At 39.6% G+C, this 14,781-nt stretch overlaps 2 protein-coding genes across 2 annotated transcripts; one reads left to right on the forward strand and one right to left on the reverse strand.

The window, feature by feature from the left end:
• Positions 1-53: 53 nt before the first annotated feature.
• On the reverse strand, positions 54-4,583 carry nip7 (NIP7 nucleolar pre-rRNA processing protein). The gene is made up of 5 exons (XM_050043988.1): positions 4,435-4,583; positions 4,232-4,318; positions 3,997-4,135; positions 797-937; positions 54-512 (listed from the first exon to the last, which is right to left on the reverse strand). The coding sequence occupies exons 1-5, from the start codon at positions 4,488-4,490 to the stop codon at positions 393-395; spliced, it is 543 nt and encodes a 180-aa protein (XP_049899945.1). The 5' UTR covers positions 4,491-4,583; the 3' UTR covers positions 54-392.
• Positions 4,576-11,322, forward strand: cdc42se2 (CDC42 small effector 2). The gene is made up of 5 exons (XM_050043999.1): positions 4,576-4,689; positions 7,065-7,309; positions 8,656-8,757; positions 8,853-8,931; positions 10,638-11,322. The coding sequence occupies exons 2-4, from the start codon at positions 7,256-7,258 to the stop codon at positions 8,925-8,927; spliced, it is 231 nt and encodes a 76-aa protein (XP_049899956.1). The 5' UTR covers positions 4,576-4,689; positions 7,065-7,255; the 3' UTR covers positions 8,928-8,931; positions 10,638-11,322.
• The last annotated feature ends 3,459 nt before the right edge of the window (positions 11,323-14,781 follow it).

The following is a 14,781-nucleotide window of genomic DNA, read 5'->3' on the forward strand; positions in this document are numbered from 1 at the left end:
ATGTGATGTGCATTTTCACTGCAGCCATGGATACAGTAACAAACTCGCCAATACAAATACAAAGACAGTATGGATTTATTTGATAGATGACATTTACAAAAGGAAAAAAGAAACACAGAACGGCGCTCCCTTCACTCTGATCAGGAGGCTCTGTGACTAGGGAATCCTGTAGATGGCAGATTAGTAGTATCAAAAGAGGAGTGGGTCTGTTTCAGTCCCTCGACTGCACTGGAATTATGGACCATTTGTAACAACTGCTGTTAAGACGCCCTCAGATCCAGCCCCTTCTGTTCAAAGAAAACAGCTGTTCATGGTGGGAATTTTAGTGAGTGTCTCTGAGGATGAAATGGGTTAAGAAGAGGGGAATTTGACAGTCCAGCTGTTGAGCATCTTTATGTTAAAGTGTCTTCATTCCTGATGAACTCTCCTACGTCGGCCTGGTGGAACACGACAATGGACATGGGGTCCACTCGCCGACACTCCTGGGTGGACTTGGCTGCCACTCCAAAACCCTGAGAAATGAGACACATAACTGGTTTAGAAATCCCCTCGGTGAACACAAAGAGCTAAATCTGTCACATGCTCTAAAGTTAAACTGACATTCCTCAAGCAAATATGATATTCTGAACATTTGGTACATAGAGTATGTGTTGAAATAGGTATGATACATACTTTTATGTGAGGCATATTTAACATCCCATGTGTATTTGCAGCAGGAATTTAAGCCCTAAACAGCACACTGTGAACACTGTCCTCAACTACACCAGCAATATAGCATCATAGTTACAAAACTTACCAGGGGGACATCCGCCATGGAGTAGACTACAACTCCCTGGTACTGCGCAGTGTTCTCTGTGATTCTTCCAAGCCCAGACTTTAGCACATGGTTCCCGTAAAGGAAAGACTGCTCTGCTCCAGGTTTCACCCACACCTTGTACTGAGACAGGACAAGAAATTTCAGGTTACTTGTACATGCATGAATATACTCAAATTAATCTTACTGGCAGAGATAAAATGTTTGAAAAACAAAAATGGAAACAGGATGAGTTAGGCACAAATATGGCTGCAACTAAGGATCATTTTCATTTTGTTTTCAAATTAGTTGTTAGGTCTATAAAACGTCAGAAAATAGTGAAAGACGTCAGTCAATGTGTCCAAAAGCCCGAGATGACATCCTCAAATGTCTTGTTTTGACCAAAATCCAAAGATATTCAGTTTACTGTTCTAGAGAAGTGAAGAAACCAGAAAATATTCACATTTGAGAAGCTGGAATCAGAAAACTTGAATTTTATTCCTTAAAAAAATACTCAAACCATCCATCTATACATCCATTTTCATCCACTTATCCAGGGCTGGGCCGCTGGGGCAGCAGGCTGAGCAAAGTACCCCAGACTGGATTACTTACTCAAACAAATTATTAAATTAGATGGCAAATAATTCAATAGTTGACAACCAACCAACCAAGTAATTGTTGCAATTCTATGCACAACAGCTAGTGCCCTGTAATTTATCAGCACAAGTCTTTATAACTGCAGGAAGGTCCTCAATATACATTATCACATTGTAAAATATCCTAGAAACAAAAGGATCTTTATATTGACGTTTCAACTTACTCTTATATCTAATCAAACTTCAGTAAGCTTAAAAAATATCCATACACATAATAGCCACGTGTGCATGTGAATGCATGCAGGTGTTAACATCAGGGTGCTGTCTCATAAAGCAGGATGAAGTTGTGTTTTTGCTCAGTGAAACCTGGACCACCTCATTTTACTTCAGTCATGTTAAATATTGATGGGTTTGTGTGAGCAAGGTTATATCTTAAATGTGCCTCCTAAGGACCCTCCAGTGCAGGCACATGTGTGGCTGTCTTAGCAACCCAGTTAAAGCAACTGTAGCTTTGGTAAACACTGATAAGCTTTTAGACCTGAGAGCTTCACATGAGTGAGTGCAATTTCAGTTGTTGCCATTACATGAAGAATCACCAGCCGCCGCAGCACTGACTAAATCAAAACACACTTACAGTGTTCCATTCTTGTTAAGTGGCATATGCCATTCTTGCTCACTGCTGAAACACATTAACAGCAGGGAGCCATAACACCCCTGCTTTTCTTACTATCGCAAAATGTCTGCTCTGAAAAAAGCCTGTTGGTACGCCACTACTGTTCTACTGCTGTGTGGCTCATACAAACAGCATGTAACTCATGTTCCACTGGCACATACCACCTGCTTACACCTGACATAACAACCACTGGATCTACTCAGCATTAAAGGTAGTGTTTAGGATTTAGGGGGATATATTGGCAGAAATGGAATGTAAGATGTATGTTTTCTTTAGTGTATAATCACCTGAAAATAAGAATTATTTGTGTTTCCGTGACTTCAGAATGAGCTGTTTGTATCTTCATAGATGTCTGGCATGCCAAACAGTGTTGGAAAAACACTGATTTGTAATGTAAAACTGCTTTATTCAGTTAATGACTTTAGTTGTTCTTTTATCTCAGACATGTTAGGATGTTACATACCATGCTTTAATCAGTGTTTTACTGGATTGTTTTGGAGAGAAAGAGACCTTTGTGGATAGCTCAGCTCCCAAACATCTGGATCAGAAATAAGGTGAACACACATTCGCAGGTGTGGGGCAAGCAGGCCAGCTGTGACGTACTGAACAAGGTGGGAAAAACACTGATTTTTTTTTTTTTTTAATTGAAACTGCTTTATTCAGTGTTTTTACCAATTTTCATCACCTGAGTTCTGTACTATGAAGCCACAACTTACCCAGGGTATCTTTGCGTTATATGGCTCAACTAACCCTAACATTGGCTGTCTGGATAAACTGTACTACAAAGCTGGTTATCAACTAGTTAAGTCAACTCTGGGTTTCCTATCCAGCCACGAGCGTGTTCATGTGAAAGAGGCGGTGGTGTTAATTATGAGCGACATCATCAGAACCATGAATGAAGGAAGCTGCTTCATATCATATGAAACAAAACAGTGTCTGCGACTGCGAGACAGTTAAATGTCAATGACATCTGATGTAAATGATACTCTGATCTTATAACAGACAATGTAGAAACATTAAAAATACTACACAAATATTCCCTAACAGCCAGGACTTACATTATGTGTAGGTATCACTGAGCTATATGTGACATTAGTATACAGTCATTTTTGCTATTTAGTTGGATGATGATCAACATGTCACACAAAACACTTTAAAGTGATGCCAGATTGTTTCTGCTACTGAAGTAAAGGGTGGAAAAGTAGCCTAGTTAATGACTAATGAGGTCTATCTGACCAAAATGTTCAATTTATAGTAAGGGGAGCAGATTAATAGTGTTTTGATTTATTTTTCTGGTGAAATATGATATTCTGCTCCAGAGCAGGTCAGCTGTTAACCCAGATATTAGCTCGCCAACTCCAAATCCTGTTTTGTAGTACAGGCCTCTGGTAAAACCTCCTGATAAATGAACACTGAAGGAATTCTAACCAGGAGACGTTTCAGCCGGTTGCAATCTGCAATCCTCGCCACTGCATGCCACTAAATCCCCCTAAATCTTACACACTGGGAACTTCAACAGTTAAATTAGTGGCATGATGCGTATTTGGCAGTCCTTATCTAATAGGAAAATAGCACACGCTACCAGTTTAACACACAGCAAGTGGATGCCATACGTATGTGGAACACAGCAGAGGCATGTGTCAGTAAAGCCCAGTATATACAGGTGGACAGAGGCATCTGAAATTGTGACATGCCATGAGAGGCCTGCCACATCTGATCTCCGTCACTCTTGTGTGCTCTGCTCTTCTGTAAGCTTTCCAGAGACTTCATTTGACATCAGTGCTAGTTGAGGCTCTGCTAAAAAGGACGTGTCACTTCACTCAATATTTGTATTTCCTCACTGCATGTCTTACTCCAACCTCCATGGGTAGGAGCTAAGGAGAGAGGATGGGATGCATGTGATAGAAGCAAAGACAGTGAGCACCCATAGTCACCTTTGCATAGGGCGCCAGGAAATCCAGAGCTGTGATGTGCAGGCGGAATTTAATGGTCTTTGTGAACTTTCCAAAACATGTTCCCACTGACACGAGCTTGTCCCGGGATATGTTTGTGGCCAGCTTCAGAATTTTCTCACTGAGGACAGAAAACGAGGGTACATCAATTTCAGAGTGACTTATAAGTGTTAACAGATGCCAGGACTTGTATGTACGGTAATTTATTTTTATTTACCTCATGTAGTACACACGGTCATTGTGTAGCCTGAAGCAGTAGGTGCCGTCAGGCCGGTCCACTAGAAGTTTTATGTTCTCACCAATGCTGTTTAGGGAGAAAACACACTGATCACACACATGCATGCTAGCAAGGATGCTAACATTTATGATATATTTTGAGTCGTAATAGTAAAGAAAAACATGTCCTCTATATCCACTTACTATTTTGACAGCTTCTCAAACATCGTTTTTGTCTCTTCGTCTGTTAGTGGCCTCATTTTCGATATTTATTAAACGCAACTTTAGTCGAATGGCCGTATCTCCTTTGAGAAACGTGGGTCAACACGGAAGTTGTCACACTTTGCAGCGGAAGTCTGGTGACGTAATCAGGGAGCGTAGTTCCTGGATTTTTTTTTTTACATTCTTCAGCTTTCAGTCGATCGTCCGCTTTTACTCCGGCTTACCGGTCGCCATCTGGTAAGTTTATTCACTTAAAATTTTAAAAACTCTTGCTAGTATGTTGGTTATATGGCTGGTTAACAGTTAGGTGAACATTAATTTGTTTAAAAATGTCGTTTTTGTTGAACGTTGAAGTCACACCTTCGAAAACGGGCTCAGCTAGCCTGGTTAGCGAGCTGTCAGTGGAAAAAAACATGAACCTGCTGCTGTTAGCGAGCTAGTGAGCGTTAGCTTATGAGCTAGCCGTGTTAGCAGCTGGGAATGCTAACGCTGGTTCGCTGCAGGCAACGACCCCGCTACACTGAAGCAATTCAATTTAAATCAATTCAGACACACTGGGGTGTCACCAGTGACTCCACTGAATGGCGCCCAGTTGTGATTTTTAGCTCGGACATCGCCGTGTGAGGAGGAGACTCTTTGCCGCAGCGGTGCGAAGTTACATAACGTTCATTTGTTTGTAAATACCGATTACGTTCGTGTGATCCGAGTTTAGAGGCAGAGCACCTGATCCTATAAGGATTCAGCAATCACTAGGATCAACATTAAGCACCTCTGCACCCTATCTCTGTCAGTGAATGATCCACCTGCATAGGGTGCCCAGTAACAGTTCAATGTCAGCGATGTGTAATGTCAGCCAGAGTTACAAATAAGGAAATCTACTTTGTCAGCGAGCTCTTTGCATTTGGCAGATCATTTGATCCTCCTGTCTGACAGCAATAATGGCTGCAATAAATGCCTGATCCTCTTTTTCAGATGCTGCCAAGTAAGGTTATACACAGCAAAACCATTTTATTCTCTGACACAGGGTGTATACAGGTCCTTTAAAAGGTCGTTCCTCCTTGTTTTAAATTAAATTTGATAAATATTAGGCTTTAAAAGTAATTGAATAGTCTTAAAATTGAAAATGTATAAGGTCTTAAATGTCATAAACAATAATATTTCTCCATTTTTATATGTATTTAATCAAAATGAGTCAACCTCTTCTGGGTGAAAGTCCACATTTCTGTTGTTACAAATATTTAAACTTACAACTCAACCTAATACTTTATTTTTACTTTACACTTGAACAAATTTGCTAGCAAAATGTAGATTAACTGACTCTAATAACCCTATTTCTACATAGATCCTGCCTAGGCACAGGACCACATATAGGTTTTGTCCAAAAATCAGTTGTAAATTTGGTGAAAGATTATCTTGAGAAGTTCTTAAAAAGCATTTAAGTTAAGCATCTGATATCTGTGGACGCCCTGCTGACATGATACCATCTGAAAAATTTGTTCCTGCCGCTGTTGTCATTCTTAAACAGAAAAATAACTTGCGTGCCGTTCTTCCTGATAAACAAAGTCAGTATTCATGTCAGAACAGCCTTGAAATTAGACCGCATCTTGTGTCGTCATGATTTCACTCTTGAGTCACCATGTGGAGATCCTGTAATCCTAAAGGTCGCTTGTGACATAGAATATGTACTGGCTATGTAATATAAAATGTTAAGTAGTTACAGCATAGGCATTTTCAGTCATTTTGTCAGACGACGCTCCAGATTTTCTTGAATACATTTTCTCGCCTGTCCAGTAAATGGAATAAGCCTCTAGATTATTTCAGCTCCAGGGAGATGTTAATTAAAATGGATACATTATAATGACTGCAGTGCTAATTACAGCATAATGAACACTGATGCATAGGCTGATCAGTGACCATGAAAGCTCAAGGTTATAATCAGATATGTTGTTGTTTACCACGAGAAATGACATACAAAAGAAGAAGTGAAACACATTTATCACATGGACAACCTGTGTGTATAGAAGGTGACTGCTCAGGATCCCACACTGAAACACACATGACCCAATTTCTTTCGTTTTTAAGTTTCACCTTAAGACTTGTACCAACATTTTTCATGTTTTACAGCTTGTTATTTCGTATGATAAAGTCAGAATACTCAAAAAGTATATACAGTAAATGTATGTTACAACAGTTAATTCTGAAAAAAAGAAGAAGTATTTTTCATTAGAAAAGCTATTTGTACACCAGTGTCCCTCCCTCTAGGTTTGATCTCCTTATCTGTGGGTGTTATCAGAAGAGAGACCTGCTCAAGTGAAAACAATGGCATGCTAGGCACAAAACTTAATCAACTGCTGTCAATCATGTGATACAACTATTCACTTCTAAGTATTTTTATTAGGTGATAAAGAACAACTTTTATTCAGGAGAGTTAGGCTGGAGGCTAAGAAAAGTATGCCCACATGTTTCTTATTCAAATCAATGGTTGCTTCAAAGGAAAAACAAAGTGTGGATGTCATGGGAAACCATGACGACAGTTACTAATTTAATATATCATGGTATGTCGATATTCAATGAAAAAAAACTGAGTTGTTTCACATTTCACTTGTTGACAGGAGCGTGCTGCCCTGTGTTGGGAGAACAGTTCTTGTGCCAACGGTTTACCCCAGAGAAACCAGTGGTCTGTGTCTGTCATCAGTTTCCGGCGTGTGTTTGTGGCTCTGGTAAAGACTGAACAGGAAGACAGACGCGGAGAGACGTCTGAACAGAGAGAGGAAACTGCTGCGGCTTCTTCGTCGGCCTCAGAATGACTGAGTTCTGGGTTTGTTTTAGCTGCTGCATTGCAGAGCAGCCACAACCAGTAAGTATGAAATCAACTTGGAAGAAAAAATCGATTCACTCCATTTTTAATGTAGTGGCCTTGTGGGAAAATTGGTATGAAATGTGTTTTTGGTTAGAATGTAGGTTAATACACAGAGCGGTATTCTCTGGTGTTATGTAGTGTACCGGCCACGCTTTGAAGAAACGAACATTTACCATTCTCAGACAAAGTTTCTTTAAGAACATTGAGGTCGTGTCATGTCTGAAATATATATCACATCCTCTTTTCATTTTAAATTATATAAGAATGTGGTAGGGCCTCCAACTAACCACATCCCTGTCAGACACGGCACTTGGATTCAATAAGGTTCATTATTGTGACAACCAGTTGGTATGCCTCATTGTAGTCAGCTGGTCTGCCAGCAAACAGATAAGATAAAAAGAGTGATGAATGTCGAACTCTGTCTCCGTTGTAGCTCCACAGCACATGTTTACTGCTTATAGAAGAAAGTTTCAGAGTATACAGGGATGAGCAGGCTGTTTCAGCTGGTGTTTACTTATCGTCTCCATCCTTCCTGATAAGTAATGTGGAAGTGGGATTGTATGAGGTACTTACCCATAGTCAGTTTATTACCTACAGCAGATGTTGGTCTGATAGGGGTACCACCACAAAAGCTAAGCAATGTACTGCTAGAAAGTCTAACACCTTGATCAAGGCAGTGGTAGACCAGCAGCTCCTGTGTTCAGTGATGTTAAGTTACTCATTTTCTCAGTGGAGTCTGGCTCTGTAGAGAGCAATATAGTGGTTTCAGTTTCCCATCAGAAATCTCTGTGCGGGGGCATGGTAAAGCAGTGAAAATATTCTAACTAGAGTCCCTCTTGCGATGGGATCACTCCTGCCGTGTTACAGCAGACTGAAAATGAATGTGGGCCAGTGGCGTTAAGTGTGGGGGGGCTAATGGCCCCTTCACTACGTCCCACCCTCACTATTTCCATCCCTCTTGTTTGGACCATAACCATCTTCAAACATGACCTGCATTTTGATCTCAATGTAACACCTTGCACGATTGTGATGCTATCATGTTGACAAAATGTGCCCACAGATAGACATATAAACACCTGCCATAAAATCAAAACCTCTTCTGTGGTAGTTCCCGCTACAGCTGGTAAATATAAGGCACACGTAAACTGATATTGATTATTTTCCGGTGACTAAATAAGTTTTGTCTGCTTCTCCAAACTGGGGGTATGCTGACCAACATGTGCTGTATTTAATACGTACCTTTATGGACAATACCTGATACAACCCCACTTTAAAAGATCAGAACTATCCCCTTTATCTTTAAATGTAAAAATAATAATGATTTTTACGTTACTCATTTTCAGAAACGGCGGCGACGGATCGATCGCTCCATGATCGGAGAGCCAACAAACTTTGTTCACACCACACATGTAGGCTCGGGGGACATGGGCATGGGGTTGGGATCAGTAAGTTTTTCATCATCTTTACAGAATATTCTACCAACAGAGTGAAGCAGACAGAAGTTTTCAGTTAACTAACGTATACACCTTGATGTCTGTAGGTGGACCATGTTCAATCCCAGATGAAATCTAAAGGGGGCTACGCGCATGGAGGATCTGAAGGTTCTCAGTTGTAACAAGGTGAGAGATACTTGTATGTTGAAATAGAAAGAGAGCAGAATGGACGTTCATAGCAGGAAGGTCAGGGCTGCGGCCTTTTTTATGTGTGCCATTGCTATAGCAACAATTGTAGCGGGCTAACCTCGGTATTAACATACAGACTTGTGGCAAGTCGAGAACTCACTGAGTTGAGGTTTAGCAGTATGTTTTCAGATAAACTATTACAGTATTTTGCTTTTTTGTTAGTCGTTGATGCTGCTGCCCTTAAATGCATGTCTGTTGAAATGATGTACTGTAGCTGCCCCCGAAGAACAAGTTAGAGTCGCTGTCAGTGGACAGCTGAGAGACGGAGGGAGATAAACAATGTACAGATCAGCATATACTCACATTTAACTCTGTAAATTAAGGATTTATTTAGACAATCGTTGGAACGGTCGACTAACTGGGTGACTAACAAGATTAACTAAGATAGTTTAGGATGCGTTTTATTTTGGGTTTGTCCAGTTTGAAAGAAGTCCATTTAACGATGAGTCAACAAGGCAGTTAAGATAACGTTAGTATAAATTCGGTTAAAGTCTACGGTTGTATTTTTTCTTTTTTAACAAGCACAATAGGTGTAAGAATAGGCCATAACAGAGTTCTTAAACTAGTGAGTGTGACACACTTACCAATGATGTTAGCTTTCACCGTAACACCTAACAACAATTGCTATTTTGTTTTGTACTAGTTAAATGACCACAGCAAACCTTGGGTGTCCTTTCTATTCATTCTATGTCTATGGAGATACTTTACTCAGTGGAACTGATATTCAGCCACAGAGCTTTCATTACCCCAAAGCCACACAAGCCCAGCTTAGACTTGTTCTGTGCAAAAAGCCATTTGTGACTCCTAAAAGGTCAAGTTTGCTTTTATCATAACCAGAAATATAGTTTTAGCTTGTAGCTTTAAAGCTTTTGGTATTGATGAGAAAGAGACACCAATATTAAGGTTTAAAGACTTCCCAGTTCACATTAACAACTACAAGTCACTCAGTTGACCCCACCCATGCTTTTCATAACAAATGATGGCAAAGCATGCTTACACAAAACAGCAAGCTTGTCTTATGTGGCTTTGAAAGGAAACTGGTGAGATGCCTCACAGTACGTATTTGTAGCGCACCGTATATAGTCAGGTTTTATTTGGGGAAATCATCCCTCCCTCCACGGAGGAAGAAGGAATGTCCTTGTTCCTCTTGATTAGCTTTGTTGTGCAGATAACCACCTTAAATTTGCTTGTGACAGTGACTCAGCTGTCAGTAAAATTAGATTTTCATTTGCACATTTTTTACTTGTAAGTTGTGTTTTTTTTTCCCCACATTGGTCTGATTTGGGCAGCAGCATTCCTTTGTACTGGCCTCAGGCAGCTGGTTAATGTTCACTCTGCCTTGTTTTTAAACTCCCACTGGATGTTGCCATGGTCACTCTCACATTTTATTTCTGGACGCTGTCACTCATTGGATGCCTAAAACAGATTGAGCCCAACAATTATCAAGCATGTTTGGGAAAAGAAATACAGGTGAACAGGCCAGAGTCCGCACTCTGACGTCTGTTCACTCTCAGAAAGTAAAAAACTTTGACTAGAGAGGCTCAGATGTGATGGTAATGTGGTGTGATTTGGCCTCGACACACACCACACCTGTCAGTAGCATTCAAGCTCCTAACATTATCCCACTCTTTTCCTCCTCGCAGCCCTTCACAGTCTTGTGGAAACTACTGTTGTTGATATGAGGAAGCGTTTTCAAAAAGCAGTTCTGTCTGTAACGGACGCTGGACCAAAAGATGAAACTACTGCTTTTCCATAATGTTGTATATATTTTTATTTTCCATTCCTTTTTTTTTTTAATGAAAGCACTGCTATCCATTTGCTGCCATACTGTTGCACTGTAAAGAGTAACTGTTAAGAATAGATAAGAGGGGTTTAGAAAGCTCATAATCTCAGTCAGACGTATGCTTGTGTGTATGCATGAGGAAAATATTTTCAAAAATATTTGCTGTCGTAGCCCATTTGGATGCCTGTATTTATTATCTGATTTGTAAACGGACCTCATGGTGGCTGGGCCACGTTGGAGATTTGAAACATTCAGTTTCCTTCTTTATTCTCAGAGGTTTATCAAAGGACAGGTAGAGGTAGCAAGGCAAAAAAAAACCCAGATATGTTCATTGTTTTAGTCTGAGAAATACTCATGATTCTCTGAGTTGCTTTCAGGGTTCAAGATTGCTGTCTTGTAATAAACTTGAAATGAGTAGAGTACACTGGATCATACATTGTACACTCAGTCGCTTAGGAATTTCGCATTGATTTCAACTGTTTTTTTTATACTCATTTAGATTGAAGCATATAGAATTTTAATAAACTATGAACTTCCTAATCTGCCTTCTGAAGTCATGTTCATTATTTGTTTTACTGGTGTCATTCGGCAGCTCGATGCTGCCAACACTGAGCGTAGTGGTTTCAAGAGCATTCATATTTTTCTATGTGATTCCTTCTTTTCGAGGCTTGTGTATCAACAGTAGACCCAAGCTTTAATGTTGGAAGTAACCAAATCACACTGCAAACACCGGCACAAATGTGGGTCAGGTTTGATACAGTCGGCAGTATTCTCAAACCTGTAGTCTCCCTACTGTATGTCCATCACGTCCTTTTTGGTTTGCTGTAACTGCTGTAACTTTTTCCTCTAACATCCTTTATCTCTCATGATGTAAAATAATTTTTCCCTAATGTTTTGGCAGGAATGATCTTGTCCTTATGTTTCTTTGAACCTCTTAAAGCTGAAAGATGCTACTAAATGACATTCAACCCAACACGACCCGCCTTTGTAGCAGTGTTTGTGATTGAGTTGCTTCAGTGTTAAAAGATGTTTTCATGTGATGTTAACATTTTGTCGAAAAAATTTAAAAGTACAAAAAGTTATATCTCCTTTTTTGGGGCGATATAATTTTCTATCAAAGGTTCCTCTCTTCGGGGACGGTAAATAAGTGCAGCTCTTATTGTCTGATCACACTGACTAGAGTTTCCATTTTCATCGACCGACTGATACATAGTCGTCCCTCAGTGTTGTCGCATGTAGTCCAAGTTTTGATCCAGGCTCTATTGAAAACACCTTGACCTTATCTCTGCAGGTAGTGACGGAGCAGTTTCAATATGGAAATTAAAGCATGGCCACTCCCACTTGGGGTGTTTACCATGTCAACACTGCCCATCACTATTTGCAGTCGTTATAAATCGAAAGGTCAGGTGTGTGGAGCAAACCAGCAGGCCTGGATCTGTTAATACATGGGATTATATGTACTTCATGTTCATCATATGATTGACTAACAACAGAATGTGGTTGTATTATAAAGTCGAGCAAAAGTCTGTGTAAATTTGGTGTTAAATGAGTGCTGTTGTCATCCTATTTATGATAAAAGAATGAAACATTTGGTACCAGGCAGCAGGACATACCTGATAGATAACAGTCACATTTGTAGTATCATTTACAGCCTTAACACTGCTGGTACCCACTCTCCCCAACACAGATTTAATATGTGATTCATCAGGCTGAAATGTCACAGAGCTCATATTCCTCTTTAAATGTTTCTGTAGTAATTCTTCTGTGAAAAGAGATCCACGTATGTGTAGAGTAGTCAGTGTTTTCCCAGCTCTGTGCTGAATGCTGTTGTGTGTGAGGACATACTGGGACTGCAGTATATCATGTGACCAGCAGGCTGTGCTAGTGGACTGGTTTGAATGTGACTTAAAATTTTGTTTTCTTTTGGGGGTTCCTGTCATTTGACTTCTTTTATGATAAAGCTGTAAATACGTAAAATGAAAGTAATGGATCCATGGTTTCTATGTATTCAGGGTCATACATATTTTAGGCAACTTTTTTTGTATAACATTACTGGGAAGGCAGAGAGTTGGAGCAGTGTTTTGTGTTGTTTGTTTTCCTCAGGAACTGCCTGATATGTAGTTCCCACTTTAAGGGAAGTTCATCTGTCTTTTTTTTTTCTCTCTTTTTTTTCAGAATAAATAATGAGAAATAAATGTTAAATGTTGATGTTTGACCAACCGTGTGTTCCATGTTTTCACTTCAGGCCGAAACATGCTCATACTAGAGGAGCTTAACTAAAGACAATAATTCAAAAGTACTCCCAGAAGACCCACTATCCCCAAAAATAAAAGCATGAAAGTAGCGGGGGACTTTTATTTTCAAAGACATTTACGCCATAAATTGATGCAGAGACTGAAGCATAAAAAATCCCCAGAATGCAGGAAATGAGTATTCGATGCTAAAACTTTGTGGCAGAAGAGCTCCAAACTTCCAATTTCATATGATTTCCCCCCAATGTTAAAATGAAACCTACACCCTTGCTGTGACAGAATTTTTTTTAAAAATTGTATTAATACAACTACGTTGATTTGTAAACAGCATTTCAGGGTACTTTATACCCAATTAAAGTGAAGCTAGTTTTAACAGTCCAGTAGCATAACTCAGGGTTCTGGCCCCTTCCAAAGGGTCATAAGATGAATTTAAGGATCACAAGATGCTTGATTGGAGAGGAAAGAAGACCAAAAAGTTTTGCTACACAAATCTGATTGAATTCTTTTTTTCCTCTAATCTTTGTTTTGTAATACAATAGAAAATTTTACCTCCATGGGCCTTTCAAAATTATTTCTCTCTTTGCAACTGCATACAACTGGTAGACATCCAAAATGGGCCAAAGGGCCCCAACGAGAGTTCTTTTTGTAGTTCACAAGCAAAACAGTTGGAAACCACCGGTTTAATCTTGACAGTTCGTTTGTTACATACTATATAAATAAATGTATGGGTTGTTGTTTTTTTTATGAAAAATGCAAATAGTAACAGTGTCTGTCCAATGAAGGGGAGTCAAAATGAAACATTTTAAAAATGTAGTGACATATAAGTAGAGAACAAGAAATTGATTCACTCAAGTAAGGTACAAGAACCTTGAATTTGTTCTGTGACTGAGTAAAATGTCAGCCACTGAAATCAACAGTGCTGGTGATTTCTTATATAGCTTTTAAGGTCCAGTGTGTATTCTTTAGGGGCATCTATTGGCAGAAACGGTATATACTTTTCACAACTATGTTTTCATCAGTTTATAATTACCTGAAAATAAGAATTGTGTTTTTGTTACTTTAGAATCAGCGGTTTATATCTACATACGGAGCGGATCCTCTCCCATCGAGTCTGACATGTTGTTCTACAGTAGCCCAGAACGGACAAACCAAACACTGGCTCTAGGTAGCACCATTTGCATTTTAGCATTTTGGAGTTTTTGTGTAGGCCACCATAGTTCTCCTACATAAGTGACAAACCGGAGAAGTTTCAGTTCTGCAATCTCACTGCCAAATGCCACTGAATCCTACACACTAGACCAGAGGCAGGCAACTTGTGACTCTGTAGTCCCTCTCTAATGGCTCCCTGTGGCTTTGACCAAAACTCAGGCTACATGGGAATAAATCATGGTTATTTTTGAACATTTTAATTTTCATTCACCAATGTTGTAGGCCTAAAGTGATTCTTACATTATCCCATTGTAAAAATGTGTGAACAACCTATAGGCTACTTCTACAGCCTGGTGCCTTTTCTCTAAATTTTGCCGAACATCAAGAGCAGTGGCTTGTCTTGAGTCTCCTTAGTGAAGCTAGCCGTGGATTCCAAAGTCTTGGAGACAAATATTGAATTTAATAGTGCATAGACAGATTTGTTTACTTTCACTGCAAGGTACCAAATATTCATAAACACCTCACTGCAGAGTCATCACCTAATGGTAAAACATATTAAAGATTAGACCTATTAGTAATGTTGATAAGCTAATTTAGACTTAA

The sequence above is a fragment of the Epinephelus moara genome, chromosome 1 (assembly GCF_006386435.1).
Source record: "Epinephelus moara isolate mb chromosome 1, YSFRI_EMoa_1.0, whole genome shotgun sequence".
NCBI lineage: Eukaryota > Metazoa > Chordata > Actinopteri > Perciformes > Serranidae > Epinephelus > Epinephelus moara.

Bases quoted from the DNA above. Each gene is read 5' to 3' on its own strand.
- nip7 (XM_050043988.1), bottom strand. From the start codon at position 4,490: ATGAGGCCACTAACAGACGAAGAGACAAAAACGATGTTTGAGAAGCTG. The intron at 4,319-4,434 runs GTAAGTGGATAT...CTCCCTAAACAG, and splicing joins TTTGAGAAGCTGTCAAAATA to CATTGGTGAGAACATAAAAC. The intron at 938-3,996 runs GTGACTATGGGT...GTCCTGTCTCAG, and splicing joins TCCTGGCGCCCTATGCAAAG to TACAAGGTGTGGGTGAAACC.
- cdc42se2 (XM_050043999.1), top strand. From the start codon at position 7,256: ATGACTGAGTTCTGGGTTTGTTTTAGCTGCTGCATTGCAGAGCAGCCA. The intron at 7,310-8,655 runs GTAAGTATGAAA...ACTCATTTTCAG, and splicing joins TTGCAGAGCAGCCACAACCA to AAACGGCGGCGACGGATCGA. The intron at 8,758-8,852 runs GTAAGTTTTTCA...TGATGTCTGTAG, and splicing joins TGGGCATGGGGTTGGGATCA to GTGGACCATGTTCAATCCCA.